This window comes from Ranitomeya imitator, chromosome 2 (genome assembly GCF_032444005.1).
Source record: "Ranitomeya imitator isolate aRanImi1 chromosome 2, aRanImi1.pri, whole genome shotgun sequence".
NCBI lineage: Eukaryota > Metazoa > Chordata > Amphibia > Anura > Dendrobatidae > Ranitomeya > Ranitomeya imitator.
Genome location: NC_091283.1, coordinates 189,171,974 through 189,197,734, shown reverse-complemented (window position 1 = coordinate 189,197,734; position 25,761 = coordinate 189,171,974). Strand labels below are relative to the sequence as shown.

Here is a 25,761-nt window from a genome sequence, read left to right as displayed (position 1 = left end):
GGAACACACAGCGCAGGCCCTATTTAACAGTATTTATAGCTCAATCTCAAAAAACGGGGTGACAGGTTCCCTTTAATACCACCACACCGTGACCAGACCACATAGTGACCGAATAATACTACATACAAGGGACAAATACCACAACACCATTTCCAGACCACATATTACCACCACATAGTGACTGAATACTACAATACTGATCAGTAATAAAAAAAACAAAACATAATACTATCACCATAAGTGCCAGTATTCACAGGAGATCTGTACTTAGTATGCAGTGTCTGTGTAGAGGTAATACAGAGATCACTGGTGACATTGTACACAGGACCGCTGTATATAGTATACAGTGTATAGTGTCAGTGTATAGGTAACACTGACTCACCAGTGACGTCTCTAGGTGAAGTCCTTCATCTTTCATCCAGCACAGACAGCCATCATTCCTTCCAGCCAGGACTCATTTCTGCAGGAAATAACACAGTTATCTCGAGCTCCGCTTGCAGAACACATTACTTAATTTTTCACAACTTCTACATTACACCACATGAAGACAAAAAGGCGATATAGTGTCACTCTGCACAATAACAGTACCGCCCCCCCATTTAAAACAGTATACTCAAAAAATAAAATAAATACATCACTGCAGTAATAATATCCCTTAATTAGCCCCTATGGTAACACTATTCCCCACCCTGGCCCCGTTTATCTCATTCCTGGCTCCAGCCATATGTTCTCGTATCCTGCCCTCATGACTATCCATTCTACACCATATGATCTCCCCATCCTGCCCCATATGATCTCCCCATCCTGCCCCACCAGCCTCCATCGTATCCGTCCTGCCCCATGATCCAATCCTGCCCCGTGTCTCCAATCATGCCCCATGTCTCCAATCATGCCCCAAGTCCTGCCCCCAGTGTGTCCAGCAATCTGCCCCAGTGTGTCCAGCATATTACCCCCATGTTGTCCAGCAATCTGCCCCAGTGTGTCCAGCATATTACCCCCATTGTGTCCAGCATATTACCCCCAGTGTGTCCAGCATATTACCCCCAGTGTGTCCAGCAATCTGCCCCAGTGTGTCCAGCAATCTGCCCCATGGTCTCCTGTATTGCCCCAGTGTGTCCAGCATTCTGCCCCATGGTCTCCAGTATTGCCCCAGTGTGCCCAGCATTCTGCCCCATGGCCTTCAGTATTGCCCCAGTGTGTCCAGCAATCTGCCCCATGGTCTCCAGTATTGCCCCGGTATGTCCAGCATTCTGCCCCATGGTCTCCAGTATTGCCCCAGTGTGTCCAGCAATCTGCCCCATGGTCTCCAGTATTGCCCCGGTGTGTCCAGCATTCTGCCCCATGGTCTCGAGTATTGCCCCAGTGTGTCCAGCATTCTGCCCCATGGTCTCCAGTATTGCCCCAGTGTGTCCAGCAATCTGCCCCAGGGTCTCCAGTATTGCCCCAGTGTGTCCAGCAATCTGCCCCATGGTCTCCAGTATTGCCCCGGTGTGTCCAGCAATCTGCCCAATGGTCTCCAGCATTGCCCCCAGAGTCAGACATAAAGAAAAAAAAAAAGTAAAATCCTCACCTCTCCCGTTCCTAGCGCAGGTCCGGTGCAGTCAGCGTCTCTCCGGCTCTGCGACGCTCAGGACAGAGAGGCAGAGCGGCGCGCACAGTAGTGACGTCATCGCGCCCTCTGCTCTGAGACGTCGCAGAGTCAGAGGACGCTGTAGCTGCCAGCACCGCAGGAACCAGCAGAGGTGAGTATAGAGCGGGGGGCGGGGGCCCAGGGGCGGGGGGAGCCTGGTCGTGGCGGCGGACGGCGCCGCCCAAAGATTTAAAGGGGCGTCTTTTTTTTTTTTTTTCCTTTCTCCTGCAGCGCCGGCCGCCCCCCGCATTGTGCCGCCCGGGGCGGACCGCCCCCCCCGCACCCCCCTTCCTACGCCACTGGTCTTAATTGCTGAATTACTTCTCATGTACACATGTGGTCAAAATTGTTGGTACCTCTCGTTTAATGACAGAAAAACTCGCAATGGTCACAGAAATAACTTGAATCAGACAAAAGTAATAATAAATAAAAGATCTATGAAAATGAACAAATGAAAGTCAGACATTGCTTTTCAACCATGCTTCCACAGAATTTTAAAAATAAAATTGATAAAATTGGCCTGGACAGAAATGATGGCACCCCTGAAAATAATGTGACAGAAGGGACATGTAAAATCACGGTGTGTCCACTAGCTAGCATCACAGGTGTCTACTATCTTGGAATCAGTGAGTGGCCTGTATATAGGGCTACAGATACTCACTGTGCTGTTTGGTGACATTGTGTCAGCATGGACCAGAGGAAGCAAAGGAAAGAGTTGTCTCCGGAGATTAGAAAGAAAATTATAGACAAACATGTTAAAGGTAAAAGTTATAAGACCATCTCCAAACAGCTTGATATTCCGGTGACTACAGTTGCACATATTATTCAGAAATTTAAGATCCATGGGACTGTAGCCAACCTCCCTGGACGTGGCCGCAGGAGGAAAACTGATGACAAATCAAAGAGACGGATAATACGAATGGTAACAAAAAAGCCCAGAAACACTTCTAAACAGATTAAAGGTGGACTTCAAGCTCAAGGAATATCAGTGTCAGATCACACCATCCGTCGTTGTATGAGCCAAAGTGGACTTCATGGGAGACGACCAAGGAGGACACCATTGTTGAAAAAAAAATCATAAAAAAGCCAGACTGGAATTTGCCATACAACATGTTGACAAGCCACAAAGCTTCTGGGAGAATGTCCTATGCACAGATGAGACAAAAATGGAACTTTTCGGCAAGGCACATCAGCTCTATGTTCACAGATTGAAAAATGAAGCATATCAAGATAAGAACACTGTCCCTACTGTGAAGCATGGAGGAGGTTCTGTTATGTTCTGGGGCTGCTTTGCTGCATCTGGCACAGGGTGTCTAGAATCTGTGCATGGTACAATGAAATCTCAAGACTATCAAGGGATTATAGAGAGACATGTGCTGCCCAGTGTCAGAAATCTTGATCTCAGTCGCAGGTCTTGGGTCTTGCAACAGGATAATTACCCAAAAGACACAGCTAAAACACCCAAGAATGGCTAAGAGGAAAACATTGGACTATTATGAAGTGGCCTCCTATGAGCCCTGACCTAAATCCTATTGAGCATCTATGGAAAGAGCTGAAACATGCCTTCTGGAAAAGGCAACCTTCAAACACGAGACAACTGGAGCAGTTTGCTCTTGAGGAGTGGGCCAAAATACCTGTCGAGAGGTGCAGAAGTCTCACTGACAGTTACAGGAATCGTTTGATTGCAGTGATTGCCTCAAAAGGTGGTTCAACAAAATATTAAAGGGACACTGTCACCTGAATTTGGAGGGAACAATCTTCAGCCATAGGGGCGGGGTTTTCGGGTGTTTGATTCACCCTTTCCTTACCCGCTGGCTGCATGCTGGCTGCAATATTGGATTGAAGTTCATTCTCTGTCTTCCGTAGTACATGCCTGCACAAGCCGATGCGAACTCGGCTTCAGGAAAATGGCCACCGCGATCTCCATCTGCGCACGCGCGGCATCCCGTGGCCATTTTCTTGAAGCCCCGGGAAGCCGAGAAGTACCATCTGCGCACGCGCGGCCTCACAAAGATGGCCGCGCCCACCAATAACCCACGGAATAGCGCAGATCGCGCTTTTTTCCTTCACCTGCGCACTGGATTCGCCTGCTGGGCATGCGCACACCACTACGCCACCAACGGAGATCTGGGGGAGAAACAGCGCTGTCACCACGCCCATATAACCAGACCAGCGTGAGTGACAGCCCAAAACGGCGACTTTACAAAGGTATTTCGGCAGCATAGGTGGGGAATAAAGGCTCCAAAAATACACCAATTTAAAGCACAGCTCTGCCCCTATTTAGCGCTATTTTTATATCATCTTGAACACAGGTTCCCTTTAACTTTTACCAGAAGCTGGAACAATTTCTACTTTTTTCCACATTCCGAACTCGAGTGGTCAGTTCGTGGTTCCGTGCAGGCTGGACATCTATGGTGAGCTGGCATTACTTTCTTTTTTTCTGATTTACTAAATTCGACAAGTGCCGTGCACACTGCATTTTAAATTGAACTGTTATTATGACATGTAATGCCGACAAGCAGGGAGGAGAGAGCTGTGCACATGTTTCACAATCCTCATGATCCAGCTGTGTCGAACACACCGTTAATAGACAATAGGCGCAGTTTGGGGAAACTCATGTATTACAAAATCGAAAATCTGGTGGGATTTAACAACCTTACCAAAGTATATTTTGAAGAACATGATACCTAAAGGTTTAATGATTTAAAAAAGTCCAGAACACAATTTATGATGACAAATTCACTTCTCAATGGAATCAGAAACTATCCAATTGCTCTTAAATCTTATGCGCCTCATAACTAAATATGAGGAGTCCAAGTTATCAGATTTACAAAAGGAAATTGAAACAACGAAAAAAAAAAAAGGTAAAACCTTCTACTTCTTTGGCGTTTGAAGCTTCATATAAGAAAAAACAGAACCCTATCTCCAAATTAGAAGACAATATTATTGAAATAAAAAATGTAAGCTACACACGGACTATACAGGCTACTCCACAAAGCGAGTCTATAACTGGCATAGAGAAGTTCCCTTCCCACATACTCCAGAATCTACCCTATTATGTAAAAAAGGAGATATCAAAATACAAAACCTTATAACCATCATGTCAGCTTCAGCTTTTCTGACCCTGAACAATCGGATTGCATCTCTAATGATTCAGACTCTGATACTTTTACTAGAGGCAACAGCCAATACAATTTACTAACTCCAAGGTCAGACTTTTTTTAAGAAATCCAAGAGACGTGGAGGAAGGAAACACAGGAAAACCGCAAGGTATGACCTGACCACTCGTCAACGGAGGAACCTTCAATTTTAGATTCCGAATCTAATGTTCTTAATTTATCTTCACAAATATTCACATCTGACCAATTAAGACTTCTTTCATAAGGTCTCAATTTCATCCCAGACCAAAATTTTGATTTGTTTTCAACTATTCAACACCCCGCCCCAGCAGCAAGTATGGCGGATGAGTTGGTTTTCTCCTGTCAGATAAGTGCTCCTTCACTCCAATCCCACTGCCACCCTCTGTTTCCCTTCCTTTGAGGTGCACTCTGTGCGCATCTATGCCCCCACCAACCTCCAACTGGCTGTCATTTACCATCCCCCAGGGCCAGCCACCACCTTCTTTGACCACTTCACCACCTGGCTACTTGATTTCCTTTCTGCGGACATCCCCACTATCATCATGGGTGACTTCAACATACCGATTGACACTTCCCTCTCAGCTGCCACTAAACTTCTATCTCTCACTTCCTCCTTCGGCCTCACTCAATGGTCTTCTGCAGCCACTCACAAAGATGGTCACACATTGGACCTCATCTTCACGCGCCTCTGCTCCCTATCTAACCTTTCTAACTCACCTCTTCCTCTTTCTGACCACAATCTACTCACATTCTCTTCCCTCTCCACTCCTTGTCTACAATCCCCACCCCACAAACTTGCACACCCTCGCAGAAATCTTAAACACCTTGATCTACATTCACTATCTGAATCACTCCTCCCTCTCACAGACATAAGTTCCCTACACAATGCGGATGACGCTGCCACTCTATATAACACCACAATAGCTGCAGCTTTGGAATCTCTTGCGCCTCTCACACATACCAAAGCTCGCAAAATCAACAGACAGCCCTGGCACACCAGCCTGACCAAAGAACTGAGGCGAGCTTCCAGGGCTGCAGAGTGGAGATGGAAAGATCCCACTCCAACGAGCACTTTATCACATTCAAACAGTCCCTCACTACTTTCAAGACCACACTCGCCACACCTACACAAACCTACTACTCATCTCTCATATCCTCTCTGTCTCACAACCCTAAACAGTTATTCAACACCTTCAACCCTCTCCTCCGTCCCCCAGCACCTACTCCCTCCCCACTCATCTCAGCTGAAGACTTTGCCTCATTTTTCAAGCAGAAAAGTCCCGTGCAAAGTCAATGTCCATGTCCACATTTCCATTGGAAGAGTCCACAGATGATGTGACCCCCGTATATGAGCCATATAAAGCTCAGATGTACAACCATGGGGTACAAAAGCCCGCAGAATACTTAGGCAATTGTCTTGATTCCAAGTAAATTGCCCAAAAGGGTCGTGCCAAGCTGGTTCCGGATGGATTGGGATCGGACATATGTTTTGTTATTATTACTTTCTGTGGACTATCGGCTCTTCTGTACATGACCTACCCTTACTTTCATCGTGGGTTCTTAAATGGATTTGTTCTGGACCCTTGGGACTCAAGAGGACAGTATGGAAGATGTACAGTTGCTGCATCCCTCCTAGTTATCTTGCAACAACTGTCTTCTGCTAGAATACGGATTGGAGAGGGTTCTTTAGCCTTCTGGCTTTTCACCCATGGCTGGGTCAGTGCGTTTTCCACTTTATGTGTTGGTTGGACCGCCTGTCTCTCTTTGGGTTTATGTCATACATGTGATTAAATCTTTTTGTATCTACTCAGTCTCTCTGCCTTGGTCTAGTGTGGATGTGTTCCACTCATTTGAGTTATATCTGTATTGTGCATGATACGATAATCTGTGTTTAACATGCTCTTTATTTTTTAGCATTCAGATTCTTTAGGGACCGCTTGTTACTGGTCCTCTTTATACACCCCTCCCCCAGCTCTTCACCCTATCATTGTCAGGTCCACCTACATGGTTCCGTCCCCTTATTTCTACCATACAGGCTTTTTTATGCCTGGCGCATGCGCGGTGCGGCTTTTGTATCGGCGCTCTGTCCTCACTATACGCTCCACTCCTATCCGACGCATGCGCATCGCGGCTCTCTATTAGAGCCGCGTCTGCGCGTGCGCGGACTTACTATCTACGGAGGCCTCCGCTATTCTCAGTCTGCTTTCCCCTTTCCTCCTACGTGCGGCTGCACGCTACTTCCGCCGCCCCTCTCCCTCCTGGGAGCGTCACAGCGGTATGGTATTTCACTGATTAGAGCTTCTATTTATATGCAGGGTGTTCACCACATACCCCACTTCCCCTGACGAAGCCGCTGCGGCAGCGATACGCGTGGGGCTCTCTTCCTACACCCCTTCCAGGACATTTGCTGGTCATTTAGGACTTACGCACCTACAGCAGCACTTTAGCTTTTTGGCCTATGGGCCCCCCTCTACCATACTTTGGATTCAGTTGAGTATCTTGACGGGGCCACTCCATCCTCACTATCCTATGGGGGTGCCCTGATTCCTCTTATTTTTCTTCTGGCTACATGCCATATATGCTGTAGCTTGTTAGCTGGGTTTTGACACCTACGTGTCATCAGCTCTAGGTATACATATGTACCCTCTTATGTTATTTAAGATGTATTCATCTACCAGCTATTTATGAACCATATGGTATCAGGGTTATTTCTTTAGGGGTCCTTTTGCTGACTGTATATACTATGTACCTTGTTTATTGCCTTAGTGCTCAGGACGTCTATTTACTTGTCAGTATATGATATGTGTGTCTATTATAGCCTTTGGTGCTTTTCTTATGATATTGCTGCAGTTTCATTTGGATATATAGGGGTGTTTTGCACATCGTTGTATTTTAAGTGTTTTTATGTTTATTTATGTGGTGTCTAATAAAATGCCGTGTTATATATTTTGTACATTTTGTGGTTGTGCAGACCTTTTTTGGTTCATTCCTTTTCTTCTTTCTTCTGGTCCTCCATACATCTGTGACCTCATCTCCCGGTACTTTCCTGCACGCAACCTCCGATCCTCACAAGATCTTCTTCTCTACTCCCCTCTTATCTCCTCTTCCCACAATCGCATACAAGATTTCTCTCGCGTATCACCCCTACTCTGGAACTTTCTACCACAACATATCAGACTCTTACCTATCATCAAAACCTTCAAAAAGAACCTGAAGACTCACCTCTTCCGACAAGCCTACAACCTGTAGTAACCACTGATCGACCAAACCGCTGCATGACCAGCTCTATCCTCACCTACTGTATCCTCACCCATCCCTTGTAGATTGTGAGCCCTCGCGGGCAGGGTCCTCTCTCCTACTGTAACAGTTGTGACTTGTATTGTTCAAGATTATTGTACCTGTTTTTATTATGTATACCCCTCCTCACATGTAAAGCACCATGGAATAAATGGCGCTATAATAATAAACAATAATAATAATAACTATTTGTGACATCAATCGTTTCATACGAAATGTACCAATGAAAGAGACATTTTTGGACAGATTATCATGATTATGAGACATTTAATAATAGCAATTGTTGCAATCATTACCGTAATTTCAATTTTCATGAACAAATGTCTGTACTTTGTCTAGAGGATTTAAGTAATGATTCATCAGTAAAACAAGATGTCAATCTAGCACCTGAATTTACCACCAAAAATTCCATTTTCTATCCCATCCATTCCTGTGCAGCTTGCATGGACAGGTTCCAGGATGCGGTAAAAAAAGAATTAAAAATCCTCTCTGATGTCAACTGTAACAACAATTCAGGACATAATCTTTCTTTTTCTTTAAGAGCTGCATTATCTGAGTTGCAACATATGGATGACATCATTATAAAAATGTCCGACAAGGGGATATGCTGATATTAATGGACAAATAAGCATATAGATCTCACATTAACAATATGCTGGGAGATTCTACACCTATCACAAATTATATTCAGATCCTTCCCTTGATTTTTCAAGGTCTATCACTAAATTAATCAACGAGGGCGTAGCGCTGGAAGTTTTGACTAAAAACAAACTGAATATCTCATTGTCAATGCCCCTGTCACTCCAACTCTCTAGGCATTGCCTAAAGCTCATAAAGGAATAAATTCTCCGCGAATGAGACCTATTATAAATGAAATTGGCTCTGAAAATTAACTTTTGGGCAATTGGCTTGACTCTGTCCTCCAGCCCCTCATACAAGGGTCTCCTGGTTTCATCAATTCTCTAAAGTAAAATGGTCATTGGGTTTTTCTTGGATTACTTGTGTTGTAGTCTTCCTATACACTTCCATCCCACAACACATAGCAATTGAAGCCCTAATCTTTCACCTTAACAAATATTGTAATTACAGTCAGACTCTTCAAAACTATATTATCCAAACTGCCTTATTTCTCATGTCACACAATTTTTTTCTGTTTGATGGCTTATTATTTGCAACATAGAGTGTCAATGGGGGCCAAATTCTCCCCCTCTCTATCAAATCTGGCGATGTTATATTGGAAAGAATTATTTTTATGTTCTTCATTCAATCCTTTTTTGGCTTCTATAGAGTGGTATGGCAGATACGTAGACGATGCACTCGTGAATTTACTGATGCAGTCGGTGAGTGCATCACTTCTTCTATATTCAGGAGACCATTAGCGGGTAATAACAACATGAATTAAAGAAGTAGCCACCTGAAACAAGTAGCCAAATCTGTCGCCACCGGCGAATGCATTTGCACCAAAAGAAATTGCAGTAATCCCATTGACTGCACGTTGAATAACAACCAATTGGACGCCAGACTTAAAAAACGTGGATATCCTTCCTGGATACTAGAAAGAGCACGATCCATTGCACATAATAAAAACTGACCCGAAATCATTGAATATAAGATGTCCAATGAGAAAACTAGGAATAACATGCCCCAACTTTTTTTTACACACAATATAGCTCTCAGTTTTCGCACAAGAAAAACATTGTGCAGAAACATTTGCCGATGCAAATCTTCTGCATCCAGACACTTTATTCATGCCACCATAGGAAAACTTCCTTTCTGAAAATCTTTGAAAGGGTTAATAAGGCTGGTTTCACATTTGCGTTTTTTGCCGCTGCGTTTTTGCGCAAAAAAACGCATGCATTTTTTTCCCTATACTTAACATTAAAAACGCATGCGTTTTTTGCATACGTTTTGCCACCGCATGCGTCTTTTCTATGCATGCGTTGCGTTGCAGAAATGCAAGATGTAGTAATTTTTAGCGGCATTTTTTTGCAGCAAAAATAGCCTGCGTTTTTTGCGGCAAAAAAACCTATTGCTGTCTATGTAAACGCATGCGTTTTTAAGCACATGCGTTTGATTGCTTTAAAAACGCATGCGTTTTTATAGAAAAAAAACAGAAAACACACTGATATGCCGACCCCCACCATAAAGGTGATAAAGGGATCCTAACCCTAACCCTAAAGGGATCCTAACCCTAACCCTAAAGGGATCCTAACCCTAACCCTACCCCTAACCCTAGGGATCCTAACCCTAACCCTAACCCTACCCCTAACCCTAAGGGTTAGGGTTAGGATCCCTTTAGGGTTAGGGGTAGGGTTAGGATCCCTAGGGTTAGGGGTAGGGTTAGGATCCCTTTAGGGTTAGGATCCCTAACCCTAACTATTTCTGTTTATAGTGGGTTTTTTACTTGATTTTGATGATTGGCAGCTGTCACACACTTCTCATCATGCGTTTAAAAAACGCAAACGCATGAAAAAACGCATGTAAACGCGTCAAAACGCCGCCTTTTTTTTCACCACATGCAAAAACGCATGCGTCTAAAAAACGCAGCGTTTGCACGCGTTTACATGCGTTTTTCACCATGCGTTTTTTTTTTCAAAACGCCTGCGTTTTAAAACGCAAGTGTGAAGCCAGCCTAAGCCCCCTCGTGGTGGTGATAGGCGAAGACACTTACTAATGAGAGAAGCTTTTTGGATTTTTAACTTAGGTACTTTGGTTCTCACCCCATCATCTTAACTTAAGAAACGAGATCGCATACCATTATTAAAATTGCACTTACCATTAATTAATTTTTCAGTTTCCTGTTACATTCCTTCTTTTTTCATCTTTAAAATGTATTTGTCTATTTTGATTTTTTTTTTCCTTTCTGAACATTCACTTTTCAGACTTTTAGTTGCTGGATTATTTCTCATGTATGTTGGTTTTCCTTGATCACTTGTGCATTTAAGGCTGTTATTTGGTCATTTCCAAAGTAAACTTTGACAAAGAACAACCATGTTTGAAACACGTCGCTGATTGGCCATCCTGCCTTGCACCTTTGATGAAATTAAGTTGGTCTATTTGACTTTTACCAGAATCTGGAACTTTCTACTTTTTTCCACATTCCAGTGGTTGGTTCGTGGTTCCGTGCACTCTGGACATCTATGGTGAGCTGGCACTACTTTCTTTTTCTATGACAAAATAATACTAACCCACTGTGATTGCAACCTGCTCGATGTGCGTTTCAGTTATGGCTTCAATGGGGAATTCATCCCAGTTCCCTGCTGAAGCCGTAGGCGAAACGTGCGTCGGGCAGGTTGCAATCACAGTGGGTAATTTTTCCACTTTTACTTACCATCTGTCTGTATCGTCTTACTACTGATCATCTTATCTTGCTATGCCATCAATATATGTGTGTGTTACACGACATGCTCCTCTGCGACATGTGATGATAGTTGTGCAGCTATTTACAGACTCATACCTTAAGTAGCACTGATTTTACTCATATCCTAGACTACTAAGTTTTTACAGAACAGGTGATTCTCGGTACTAACATCTCCCTTTATATTCTACTGGGAGTCACTAACGTTGCACATGTCACTTTATCGTATACAAACCATACTGTGAAGGAAATAATTATTTGATCCCTTGCTGATTTTGTAAGTTTGCCCACTGACAAAGACATGAGCAGTCTATAATTTTAAGGGTAGGTTAATTTTAACATTGAGAGATAGAATATTAAAAATAAAATCCAGAAAATCACATTGTATAAATTATATAAATTTATTTGCATTTTGCAGTGAGAAATAAGTATTTGATCCCCTACCAACCATTGAGAGTTTTGGTTCCTACAGATCATTTAGAAGCTCCTAATAAACTGGTTACCTGCATTAAAGACAGCTGTCTTACATAGTCACCTTTATAAAAGACTCCTGTCCGCAGACTCAATTCATCAGTCAGACTCTAACCTCTACAACACGGGCAAGACCAAAGAGCTTTATAAGGATGTCAGGGACAAGATCATAGACCTACACAAAGCTGGAATGGGCTAAAAAAAACATAAGTAAGACGCTGGGTGAGAAGGAGACAACTGTTGGTGTAAGGCCGGGGTCACAATGCTAGTGCAATGCGAGAAACTTGCATGAGTCTCCGCATCAATACCCGCCACTGCCGCCGACACTTGGGACCGGAGTGTTCAGCTGCATAGAAATACATGCAGCCGCATACTCCGGTCCCGAGTGCTGGAGGCAGTGCCGGGTATTGATGCGAGAGACTCGTGCGAGTTTCTCCCATTGCACTCGCAAGTGTGACCCCGGCCTAATAGTAAGAAAATGGAAGAAATACAAAATGACTGTCAATTGACATCGATCTGGGGCACCATGCAAAATCTCATCTCGTGGGGTATCCATGATCATGAGGAATGTCAGAATTTTTTTTAAATCTAGTAGTACACTCAATCAGAAGGTTAGGTTAAGTTGAGCTTTGTCTATACTGAACCTCACCAATTAGTTTGATTTGAAATGGAAAACTCCAATTTTACAAACATTAGAGGTCAAATCTAATCTGGTTTTGTCATCCTCAGGTGAACTTACTGCTGGGAGAGGGGAGCTCTCTCGGGTTGCTTATTCGTGGAGGTGCTGAGTATTCCCTGGGGATTTACATCACAGGAGTGGATCGCGGCTCTGAAGCGGAGAGTGCTGGGCTTAAGGTACTTCTTCAGCTCTTGCAGTGTCTGTCACTTCTACTTTACTCTGCTTTTTTTTCAGGTCTGTTGTTTTTTTGCATAATAGTTAAAAGTAAATTCCTCTTTTTTAACTACTTACATTAAATATAAAGTTTGTATATTTTCCATCGCATCCCTAAGATTAGACATTGCTTTACAAAGTATTAATCACTGCAGTGCCCTGGATGACACATGCTACTGCCATGGCTGTATGCAAAACTAGTCTTCTAAAATTGAGCCTTTATTGTCTCCATCTATTTCTTTTCTCAGGTGGGTGATCAGATCCTAGATATAAACGGCATCAGCTTCCTCTCCATCCCGCATGATGAGGCCGTAAGAATTCTCCGCACTTCGCGACATCTGATGATGACTGTTAGGGACGTAGGTCGGATCCCGCACGCCCGCACTGTTGTGGATGAGACGCAATGGCTCAGTAGTTCCTACACGGGCGCCGGAGACCCACTCACAGCTACGGGGTGAGTAATAATGGCGTTTATAGCTTTAGAACTTGTGTTGATCTGTAGCAGTTTTACCCTACTGAACTCTTTATCCTATTTGAGCCGTTATTTTGAGAATGCAATAATAGGCTGATTGTAACTTGTGGGTTTTTTGGGCTGGATTTAAAAGGTCTCTCTCCCGAAACTTGCTGGTCTCCTACTAATCTGACTTCTTCACCACCAGTCAGTAACCATGACTGGCTGTATGTTTCCTTACGGTGAAGATCCAAAAGAATTTCAAAAATGCCATTTTTGGATTATTTTTTTTCTTCTGTAGCCCCTGTTTAGCACTGTTGATCGGTGGGGGTCTGGGTACTGAGACCCTCACTGACTGGTCAAAACAAAGGATGGAGGTGCTCAGCTCATGCCCCACTGTGCAAAGCAGTGTATAGGCCCATAGTATAAACCCATAGACAGAAGTGGAACTGTTTTTGGAAACTTAAAGGGGTTGTTTGGGATTTAACATTGATGGTCTATGATCATCAATATCTGATGGGGGGGTACAACACCTCACACCCCACCGATCAGCTGCAAAGCACAACTCCATTGACAGAATAGTGGTTGCGGCCGGGTACTGCACATTCACCTCCTATTAATCTGAAAAGTTGACGGATGTGCAGTACCCAGCCGCGGCCACTATACAGTCGACGGAGCTGTGCTTTGTAAAGCAGACCCCCTTGTTCTAAGCCTGGATACCCCTTTTGTGAGGTGTGATGTATCTAGATGAAGGGGAATAGACAAGTATGTATGAGTGACTTCTCCTTACTGGAACAGTAGGTGTAAATTGCAAGAACTCAATAGACAAACTTTCTTCTTAAAGGGATTCTATCATCAGGTTTTTGCCACCTAATCTAATAACAGCATGATGTAGTGGTCAGAGACCCTGATTCTAGCAATGTGTCACCTAATGAGCTTATTGCATTCTTGATAAAATCACTGTTTTATCAGAAGGAGATCATCACTAAAAGATTAGCAAACCTTCTACCATGTAGTCCAACCCTGCCCCTACCATTGATTGGAAGCTTTCTGCCTATGCACAGTACACACAAAAAGCTGTCAGTGGTGTGGCCAGGGTCAGACACAGCTGAACAATCAGAGAACTGCTAGATATGCAGCAGATAAAACAATGATTTTTATCTACAAAGTGATATATCACTGGAATGAGGGTCTCTGCCCTTACATCGTGCTGATTTCAGATAGGGTAGCGCAAACCTAGTGACAGATTCCTTTTAAAACTGCAGAGACTGCTGGAGGGATCATAGACGGACGCAGAAGAGGGTCTCTGTTCAAGAGCAGTAAATATGGTCCATTTGAAGATCCATAGTTCATCATAATGCATGTGCCTGTGACAGAAGTTGCTGCTTTGAAGGGTAAAGTGGTCCCATTTACCTCTTGTGTGGTCGCACCAATTATATATCTGCCCCTGAAGAGGATGCCATAGATGGACACATCTTATATATGCACATTTTGTTAAAGGTGTGAAGAGGTGGCAATCCCTTTAACGTGTGACTACGATCCCCAAAATGCAAGCAAAGTGCAGAATAATGACTCCATCCGGAGGAGAGTGACACCAGACGCCCTGCTGCATTGTGCTCTACTTAGAATAACAAGTGATACTCGATGGTTTCTGAGCGCGGTTACAAAATGCATTGCTAAATGAAATGGAAACAAACACATTTATAATGTTAGTCTTCTCGGGCTACGTACACCCGGGGGAAGAAATGTGACTATTATCTTCAAGATCTCATACTGAAATCATAGGCAAGCTTGTGATATGATTATGCGCATTCATTTAGATTAAATAATTATGCCGCTTTTATGGATTTGATATTTATCTCATTTTATTTTATTTTTTCACTGTAATATTCACAATAAAATTCTCCTATATAAAGATTCACCTATATTGAGGTGTAACTTATTTAGACCCACAGCTAGTTAAAATGGTAGGGGCCGAAGGTATAGCTGAATCGTGTGGACAAAGACCATGCTTGTTTTCATGGGGTCAAATGAAAATACAGATTTCCAGGATTCACCTTGTTGTCGCCGCAAATTTGTGCCCTCCACAAGAGCGTGGCTTTCACACACACGCATGTGCTATATATCCCTCTAATATGACGGCATCGTTATTAATTGCTCTAATATTTGATATGGGACAAGTAAATCTTCTATGTTCAGTCTACAGCGCTATTCCTTTCAGCCTCCGTGGTCTGCGGCCATTATTTATCCTTCTTCAGGAATTCTTCAAATAAGTAGCAAACATAGAAGGAAAAAAAAGCTGGAGGCACTACTCTCAAAACTACTCGAGCCGAGTCATTCATCTTAAGGGCCAGCATGTGATATTATATTTCTCCTGCAGAAACCAATGTTACGGATTTCCTCTGTGATAACAGTTGATCGCTAGGAACAAGAAAAGCTGGACCTACAGCAATTAGCTGATTGATGACCTCCTTCAAAGGATCTTTTCTTCAAAATTAAATTCGGGGAAATTTTTTATGACTTTTTTTTATTTATTTTATTATTATTTTAATCCTTTCAGTGTCGGTGATTTTTTTTTTTTGCCATTTTCGTGCCTCTGGTAGCCAGGATAATTTTTACTCTTTGTATGTGTACATATATCTAAATTACAAATTATAAAATTTGTATCAAAACCCCCATACCTATACTGTATATTTTCCAAATGTAGACACCTGGCAGGCACATTACATTGATAAATTGCTACTCAGGACTTTATATATGCACACAAATTGATATTAGCAGACAACAGTATGTTCGCAAGGAAAAGGAATTACAGGAGAAAACATACCCCCCCAATTTCTGAGAGCAAGGGTTGTGGAGAAACACAGGAACTGAAGACTATAGCCCAGTCCAGAGTCAGGACAGTGTCAGGATCAGAGGCAGAAGCAGGAGTTGCCTCGACTGTAGGAAAGAATATGTTGAGAATATGTAACAAGGAAATTGGAAAAGCATTAGGAATTTTTAACGTGGGAGGTAGTTTCAAAAGGAAAGCGACTGGATTAATTTGGGAAGGAGCGATGATGAACTTACGAGCCAACTTCTTCCAATGAGTCTCCATACACATATGTCTGTTGGTGTCTGTCAGCATTCTTCTACACTTTAGCTAAAATGGATGGCCCCTCAGTTTAGACGTTATGTATGTTTCTGAGAGAAGTACACAGCAAGAAGTTGACTTTTAGGTGCAACTGGCAAATGAAGACGAGGCTTTTGACCATACACCGTGACAAACAGAGAATTCTCAGAACTTGGAAACTGTATTGATGTGATCGAAATTGGCCCAATTTAGCAAATCCCCTGGATTATCTTGATGGGAATTGAAAAACATATGTAGCTATTTTTTCATGGAGATATTGGTTCTCTAAGTTTATCCATTACGTTTAGGGTGATAGACTGAGTAAAAATCGAAGGAGATTTTTACATTTTTGCCGAGCGGCCTTCACCACCTGGAAACAAATTGCATATCACGATCACAGGCTATGCGAGCTGGGAGACTGTGGGTCCTGAAAATTTATTTGGAAAACACTTGGTCCAACTGTGGAGCAGATGGAAGTCCTGGAAACGATACAAAACGGAACATGTTGGAGAAACAGTCCACTACGCCCCAGATAGTAATGAACCCTTGCGACCCATAAAAATCTATAACAAAGTCCATAAAAATCTCAACCCAGGACACTTGTGGTATGGGAAGAGGATATACAAGAATGACCCTGACAAGAGGTTTTGATCTGCATGGACCGTGGGCAAGATGCCGCAAATTCTTCAAAGTCTTAGTTTCCATATTGGCCACCAATAAAAATGACTAAGGAGTACAGAGATTCATTTAACACCAGGTTGACCAGAGAAAAGAGAAAAATGAACTCAAGACAAGACTTTCCAGTCGATTGTTTTAGGGACAAGAGAATATTCTTTAGTTGGAGAATTGGAAGTAAATGAGATGGAAGCAGGGATACCTTCAGGTTCAATTACTTATGACGGCGCATCTTCAGGGACATCACATTTGGTCAAAGAACATGGATAGTGTATCAGCTTTGTGGTTTCTTTCAGCAAGACTATAGGTGAGGATGAAGACTATCAAGCTTGACAGGCATTTAGCAAATTGGTCTGACTGAAGATATTCCAGATTGTTGTAGTCAGTATAGATTGTCATCATGGAATTTAGCTCCTTCAAAAGAATGTTGCCATTCAAATGGAGCTAATATTATGGTTAAGAGCTCTTGGTCACCAATAGAATAATTACGTGTTTCTGATGGACATAATTTCTTGGAGAAGAATCCGAAGTGAAACAGAATTTAAAAGGACATGGGTGACCGAGAGTTCTTAGCCATATTATTAGCTCAGTTTGAACGGCATTGCTGAAGTTGTCCGAGAAGGGTTGACACACACGTAGCATTGCAGAGGGAAAGAAAGATCATCTACCGTGTGCTTGCATTTCCCCTACTGCACACTATCTGAAGTGGTGGTGTCGGAGGGGGTTCGATAGCATACCAGGGTCTCTCCGTTAATTAAGCAGTAGTATGTGTGACCACCACACATACTGCAGATAGTGAAAGGCCGAGTGGTCGCATATGCTCACTTCCGCTCTGGTCACACGGGTGACTTTCAGACACCTATCTTCATTACTGATTGGCGTCAGAATCCTGTTATGGCTGGCAATCAGGCAACACAGCGTGCAGTAATCAGCGCACATACAGAGATCTAGCAATAACCAAAAACAATAGGACGAGCTCTGAGACGTGGAATCTCTGTAGACTGCAGTACCTGATCTATCCTCACACAACTATAAGCAGCAGTGGATTGCGCCTATCACTACCTATGCAACTCGGCACTGCCTGAGGAGCTGACTAGCCTGAAGATAGAAATACAAGCCTGACTTACCTCAGAGAAATACCCCAAAGGAATAGGCAGCCCCCCACATATAATGACTGTTAGCAAGATGAAAAGACAAACGTAGGAATGAAATAGATTCAGCAAAGTGAGGCCCGATATTCTAGACAGAGCGAGGATAGCAAAGAGAACTATGCAGTCTACAAAAAACCCTAAAACGAAAACCACGCAAAGGGGCAAAAAGACCCACCGTGCCGAACTAACAGCACGGCGGTGCACCCCTCTGCTTCTCAGAGCTTCCAGCAAAAGACAATAGCAAGCTGGACAGAAAAAACAGAAAACAAACTAGAAGCACTTATCTAGCAGAGCAGCAGGCCCAAGGAAAGATGCAGTAGCTCAGATCCAACACTGGAACATTGACAAGGAGCAAGGAAGACAGACTCAGGTGGAGCTAAATAGCAAGGCAGCCAACGAGCTCACCAAAACACCTGAGGGAGGAAGCCCAGAGACTGCAATACCACTTGTGACCACAGAAGTGAACTCAGCCACAGAATTCACAACAGTACCCCCCCCTTGAGGAGGGGTCACCGAACCCTCACCAGAACCCCCAGGCCGACCAGGATGAGCCACATGAAAGGCACGAACAAGATCTGGGGCATGGACATCAGAGGCAAAAACCCAGGAATTATCTTCCTGAGCATAACCCTTCCATTTGACCAGATACTGGAGTTTCCGTCTAGAGACACGAGAATCCAAAATCTTCTCCACAATATACTCCAATTCCCCCTCCACCAAAACAGGGGCAGGAGGCTCCACAGATGGAACCATAGGTGCCACGTATCTCCTCAACAACGACCTATGGAATACATTATGTATGGAAAAGGAGTCTGGGAGGGTCAGACGAAAAGACACCGGATTGAGAATCTCAGAAATCCTATACGGACCAATAAAACGAGGTTTAAATTTAGGAGAGGAAACCTTCATAGGAATATGACGAGAAGATAACCAAACCAAATCCCCAACACGTCTGCGATTAGCGAAAAGCTGAGCCTTCTCCTGGGACAAGGTCAAATTGTCCACTACCTGAGTCCAGATCTGCTGCAACCTGTCCACCACAGAATCCACACCAGGACAGTCCGAAGACTCAACCTGTCCTGAAGAGAAACGAGGATGGAACCCAGAATTGCAGAAAAATGGAGAGACCAAGGTAGCCGAGCTGGCCCGATTATTAAGGGCGAACTCAGCCAACGGCAAAAATGACACCCAATCATCCTGGTCAGCGGAAACAAAACATCTCAGATATGTTTTCAAGGTCTGATTGGTTCGTTCGGTCTGGCCATTAGTCTGAGGATGGAAGGCCGAGGAGAAAGATAGGTCAATGCCCATCCTACCACAAAAGGCTCGCCAGAACCTCGAGACAAACTGGGAACCTCTGTCAGAAACAATATTCTCAGGAATGCCATGTAAACGAACCACATGCTGGAAGAACAAAGGCACCAAATCAGAGGAGGAAGGCAATTTAACCAAGGGCACCAGATGGACCATTTTAGAAAAGCGATCACAGACCACCCAAATGACCGACATTTTTTGAGAAACGGGAAGGTCAGAAATGAAATCCATCGAAATATGTGTCCAAGGCCTCTTCGGGACCGGCAAGGGCAAAAGCAACCCACTGGCACGTGAACAGCAGGGCTTAGCCCTAGCACAAATTCCACAGGACTGCACAAAAGCACGCACATCCCGTGACAGAGATGGCCACCAGAAGGATCTAGCAACCAACTCCCTGGTACCAAAGATTACTGGATGACCGGCCAGCACCGAACAATGAAGTTCAGAGATAACTTTACTAGTCCACCTATCAGGGACGAACAGTTTCTCGGCCGGACAACGATCAGGTTTATTAGCCTGAAATTTCTGCAACACTCTCCGCAAATCAGGGGAGATGGCAGACACAATGACTCCTTCCTTGAGGATACTCGCCGGCTCAGATAACCCCGGAGAGTCGGGCACAAAACTCCTAGACAGAGCATCCGCCTTCACATTTTTAGAGCCCGGAAGGTATGAAATCACAAAATCAAAACGAGCAAAAAATAACGACCAACGGGCCTGTCTAGGATTCAAGCGCTTGGCAGACTCGAGATAAGTCAAGTTCTTATGATCAGTCAATACCACCACGCGATGCTTAGCACCCTCAAGCCAATGACGCCACTCCTCGAATGCCCACTTCATGGCCAGCAACTCTCGGTTGCCCACATCATAATTACGCTCAGCAGCAGAAAATTTCCTGGAAAAGAAAGCACATGGTTTGAACACTGAGCAACCAGAACCTCTCTGTGACAAAACCGCCCCTGCACCAATCTCAGAAGCATCAACCTCGACCTGGAACGGAAGAGAAACATCAGGTTGACACAACACAGGGGCACAGCAAAAACGACGCTTCAACTCCTGAAAAGCTTCCACGGCAGCAGAAGACCAATTAACCAAATCAGCACCCTTCTTGGTCAAATCGGTCAATGGTCTGGCAATGCTAGAAAAATTACAGATGAAGCGACGATAAAAATTAGCAAAGCCCAGGAATTTCTGCAGACTTTTTAGAGATGTCGGCTGAGTCCAATCCTGGATGGCCTGAACCTTAACCGGATCCATCTCGATAGTAGAAGGGGAAAAGATGAACCCCAAAAATGAAACTTTCTGCACACCGAAGAGACACTTTGATCCCTTCACGAACAAGGAATTAGCACGCAGTACCTGGAAAACCATTCTGACTTGCTTCACATGAGACTCCCAATCATCAGAGAAGATCAAAATGTCATCCAAGTAAACAATCAAGAATTTATCCAGATACTCACGGAAAATGTCATGTATAAAAGACTGAAAAACAGATGGAGCATTGGCAAGTCCGAACGGCATCACCAGATACTCAAAATGACCCTCGGGCGTATTAAATGCCGTTTTCCATTCATCTCCCTGCCTGATTCTCACCAGATTATACGCACCACGAAGATCAATCTTAGTAAACCAACTAGCCCCCTTAATCCGAGCAAACAAGTCAGAAATCAATGGCAAGGGATACTGAAACTTAACAGTGATCTTATTAAGAAGGCGGTAATCAATACACGGTCTTAGCGAACCATCCTTCTTGGCTACAAAAAAGAACCCTGCTCCCAATGGTGACGACGATGGGCGAATATGTCCCTTCTCCAGGGACTCCTTCACATAACTGCGCATAGCGGTGTGTTCAGGTACGGACAAATTAAATAAACGACCCTTAGGGAATTTACTACCAGGAATCAAATCGATAGCACAATCACAATTCCTATGCGGAGGTAGGGCATCAGACTTGGACTCTTCAAATACATCCTGAAAGTCCGACAAGAACTCTGGGATGTCAGAAGGAATGGATGACGAAATAGACAAAAATGAAACATCACCATGTACTCCCTGACAACCCCAGCTGGTTACCGACATAGAGTTCCAATCCAATACTGGATTATGGGTTTGTAGCCATGGCAACCCCAACACGACCACATCATGCAAATTATGCAGTACCAGAAAGCGAATAACTTCCTGATGTGCAGGAGCCATGCACATGGTCAGCTGGGCCCAGTACTGAGGCTTATTCTTGGCCAAAGGTGTAGCATCAATTCCTCTCAACGGAATAGGACACCGCAAAGGCTCCAAGAAAAATCCACAACGTTTAGCATAATCCAAATCCATCAGATTCAGGGCAGCGCCTGAATCCACAAACGCCATGACAGAATACGATGACAAAGAGCACATTAAGGTAATGGACAAAAGGAATTTGGACTGTACAGTACCAATAACGGCAGAGCTATCGAACCGCCTAGTGCGTTTAGGACAATTAGAAATAGCATGAGTAGAATCACCACAATAGAAACACAGTCTGTTCAGACGTCTGTGTTCTTGCCGTTCTACTTTAGTCATAGTCCTGTCGCACTGCATAGGCTCAGGTTTACTCTCAGGCAGTACCGCCAGATGGTGCACAGATTTACGCTCGCGCAAGCGACGACCGATCTGAATGGCCAAGGACATAGACTCATTCAAACCAGCAGGCATAGGAAATCCCACCATTACATCCTTAAGAGCTTCAGAGAGACCCTTTCTGAACAAAGCCGCTAGTGCAGATTCATTCCACAGAGTGAGTACTGACCATTTCCTAAATTTCTGACAATATACTTCTACATCATCCTGACCCTGGCATAAAGCCAGCAGATTTTGCTCAGCCTGATCCACTGAATTAGGCTCATCGTAAAGCAATCCGAGCGCCAGGAAAAATGCATCAACATTACTCAATGCAGAATCTCCTGGTGCAAGAGAAAACGCCCAGTCCTGTGGGTCGCCGCGCAAAAAAGAAATAATAATCAAAACCTGTTGAATAGGATTACCAGAAGAATGAGGTTTCAAGGCCAAAAATAGCTTACAATTATTTCTGAAGCTCAGGAACTTAGTTCTGTCACCAAAAAACAAATCAGGAATCGGAATTCTTGGTTCTAGCATCGATTTCTGATCAATAGTATCTTGAATCTTTTGTACATTTACAACGAGATTATCCATTGAGGAGCACAGAGCCTGAATATCCATGTCCACAGCTGTGTCCTGAAGCACTCTAATGTCTAGGGGAAAAAAAAGACTGAAGACAGAGCTAAGAAAAAAAAATGATGTCAGGATTTCTTTTTTCCCTCTATTGGGAATCATTGGTGTGGCTCCTTGTACTGTTATGGCTGGCAATCAGGCAACACAGCGTGCAGTAATCAGCGCACATACAGAGATCTAGCAATAACCAAAAACAATAGGACGAGCTCTGAGACGTGGAATCTCTGTAGACTGCAGTACCTGATCTATCCTCACACAACTATAAGCAGCAGTGGATTGCGCCTATCACTACCTATGCAACTCGGCACTGCCTGAGGAGCTGACTAGCCTGAAGATAGAAATACAAGCCTGACTTACCTCAGAGAAATACCCCAAAGGAATAGGCAGCCCCCCACATATAATGACTGTTAGCAAGATGAAAAGACAAACGTAGGAATGAAATAGATTCAGCAAAGTGAGGCCCGATATTCTAGACAGAGCGAGGATAGCAAAGAGAACTATGCAGTCTACAAAAAACCCTAAAACGAAAACCACGCAAGGGGCAAAAAGACCCACCGTGCCGAACTAACAGCACGGCGGTGCACCCCTCTGCTTCTCAGAGCTTCCAGCAAAAGACAATAGCAAGCTGGACAGAAAAAACAGAAAACAAACTAGAAGCACTTATCTAGCAGAGCAGCAGGCCCAAGGAAAGATGCAGTAGCTCAGATCCAACACTGGAACATTGACAAGGAGCAAGGAAGACAGACTCAGGTGGAGCTAAATAGCAAGGCAGCCAACGAGCTCACCAAAACACCTGAGGGAGGAAGCCCAGAGACTGCAATACCACTTGTGACCACAGAAGTGAACTCAGCCACAGAATTCACAACAGAATCCCAAGCGATCATCCTATGGCTAGGTGATAAATGTTGATCTGCAATAACAACTACTGCTGCATTTTACTAGGCTGTACAGCAGCAGTTGGCAATCCAACCAACGCCTCCTGTCTGACATCACTTCCTCCTCCATAGATGATTAAGCAGAGAAATCCTTCTGCCTTACTGATTTATGATGATTTCTCCTGCATTTGTAATAGAAAACAGAGGAAGTAGCTGAAAAAGGAGCAGAGATATAATGTGGGTCCTATTATTTCAGCTCGTATTGAGGTTAATATGGCAATGAGCTTCCGACTATGAAAACTACAAATATAAAAGTTTATTTTTGGTAAATGATGAATTCTTCACTTCTTCATGACAATAAGGAAACAACAGAGCAGGCAACAAAGGGGAAAATAATAAACTGACCTCTGAAGGTCATCCGCAGCAATCACTTAAAGCCATAGCTTCCTCTGCATAGTCTTTCTATGATACTGCTTAACAATCAGATATTTTCCCTACAGAATCATCTCTTTGTCCTTTCCAGTCTCCATGGAAAAAAAACTTTCCTTGATATTACACTAGTGACAAAACCTAAAGAAAATCCTTATGTAAAAGCCGCTTTGTGAGCACAACCCAAAGTGGAATAAGTATAATTTTCTGTCTCTTTACAGGATCCTTGGGAACTCCTCCCCAGAAGCCGCCACAAAGGTAAGGCCAAGATTTCTGATGATTTTAGCATTTCATGCCTATATCAATATTTATTGCAAGACAAATGAGAGGAAAGGCTTTTCGTCAGATGATAACAACTTTATCGGCAAGTCTATAGGCCTTCACCCATATTACACTTCTCAACCCTGTAAAAAGGAAAAGCGGTGGAATTACGGAAATCACAGGATCAATAGATATGTTATTGGTCTATAAACTATGAAAACAACATTTTTTAAAACATCTCAATTTGTTCAGTATTGAATATGAACGTCAAACACAGAAATCCCTTCATGTACAGCCTTGGCTGCTATGAATTAGGTTAATAATGGTCATCTGAGGAATATTCTGCACGGCCAAATGCACTTAGGCAAATCATCAAAATCCGCTGCTGGCAGCTTCCTGTACAATTTCTGACTAGTGATGTCCCAGATGTGTATGGTAGTACAATTTTCTGCTGCTTAATAGATGGCCGAGGCCAAATTCAACCCAAATGGAAAGTCTGTAAACAGTCGACACGCCCCACTTCTGACACAGTTGTTCTTCGAAAGTGGATAAACAATCCATCCTCTCCGGTGATCGGGTTAACGCTGCAGCAGATTGACAGCGAGTTCCCTGCTCATGCCATTAAAGTAATTGGGCCCATATATCCAAATATTATTAATTACAGTTACACCTGTCACCCTCTGACATGGTATAGTTATTTGTACATACACCATATAGGGGTATGCAACAGAATTGGGGCAGCACAGAAGATTTGTCCTTATAACAGGTGACAACGTTGCTTCCTCTGGACTTGATTGTGACACTTAATACAAGATCTAAATATATTATTAAAATAAAAAAATAATATTGATAGTTCTGCATAGCACGATGGCATCGCTGTGCAATAAGCATGATACGGCATTGTGTCCCCACTCACCACCCACATATAGTACCACTGTTCTCTTATTTAGCGTCTAAGGTCTATGGGCCCCTGAGGAATAGTACAAGTGCTTCCCCTTCATCCTCTTTTGCTATGCATCCTTAGCATAGTGGAACGTATCGACAAAATTATAACTATATTCTGGTTATTTGTTTGAAGTTTCACGCCTCAGGGTGCTCTATTAAAATGTTGTATTTTTCCACTTTTCAAAGTTCCATGTCTTACCACCTGGCTGTTTTCTCTTGTGCCCTATATTAAAAAGAGTAAACATAGAAATGTGCATTTGTATCTCCCTGGGCTTACATATGGGTATTCTGACCTTGGTAGAGGACATTATTCCTCTTGTGTAGGAGGAAAAAGCAGAAAATAGTCTGTGTATAGCTGTATGCAAGCTGGGTGACTAAAGAAAGCCTTCACAATCTCTTACGATGGCGGCAGCTTTCTGTCCCCTGTTACAGAGCTATTATCTGCTCTTCTAAGGGACAAAATATCACGGCTTATCCATAGAAAAAAATGTCGAATACGATATCTATCGGGAGACTGGGGTCCAAAAATAAAAAA

At 43.5% G+C, this 25,761-nt stretch overlaps 1 protein-coding gene across 2 annotated transcripts in view; it reads left to right on the top strand.

The window, feature by feature from the left end:
- Positions 1 to 25,761, top strand: part of WHRN (whirlin) — a 258,620-nt gene that overhangs the window by 153,967 nt on the left and 78,892 nt on the right. For both annotated transcript variants that reach the window (XM_069748381.1, XM_069748380.1), the window contains exons 4-6: positions 12,626 to 12,751; positions 13,037 to 13,242; positions 24,242 to 24,278. In XM_069748381.1, coding sequence (XP_069604482.1) covers positions 12,626 to 12,751; positions 13,037 to 13,242; positions 24,242 to 24,278 — 369 coding nt within the window. The remainder of the gene's footprint in view (positions 1 to 12,625; positions 12,752 to 13,036; positions 13,243 to 24,241; positions 24,279 to 25,761) is intronic.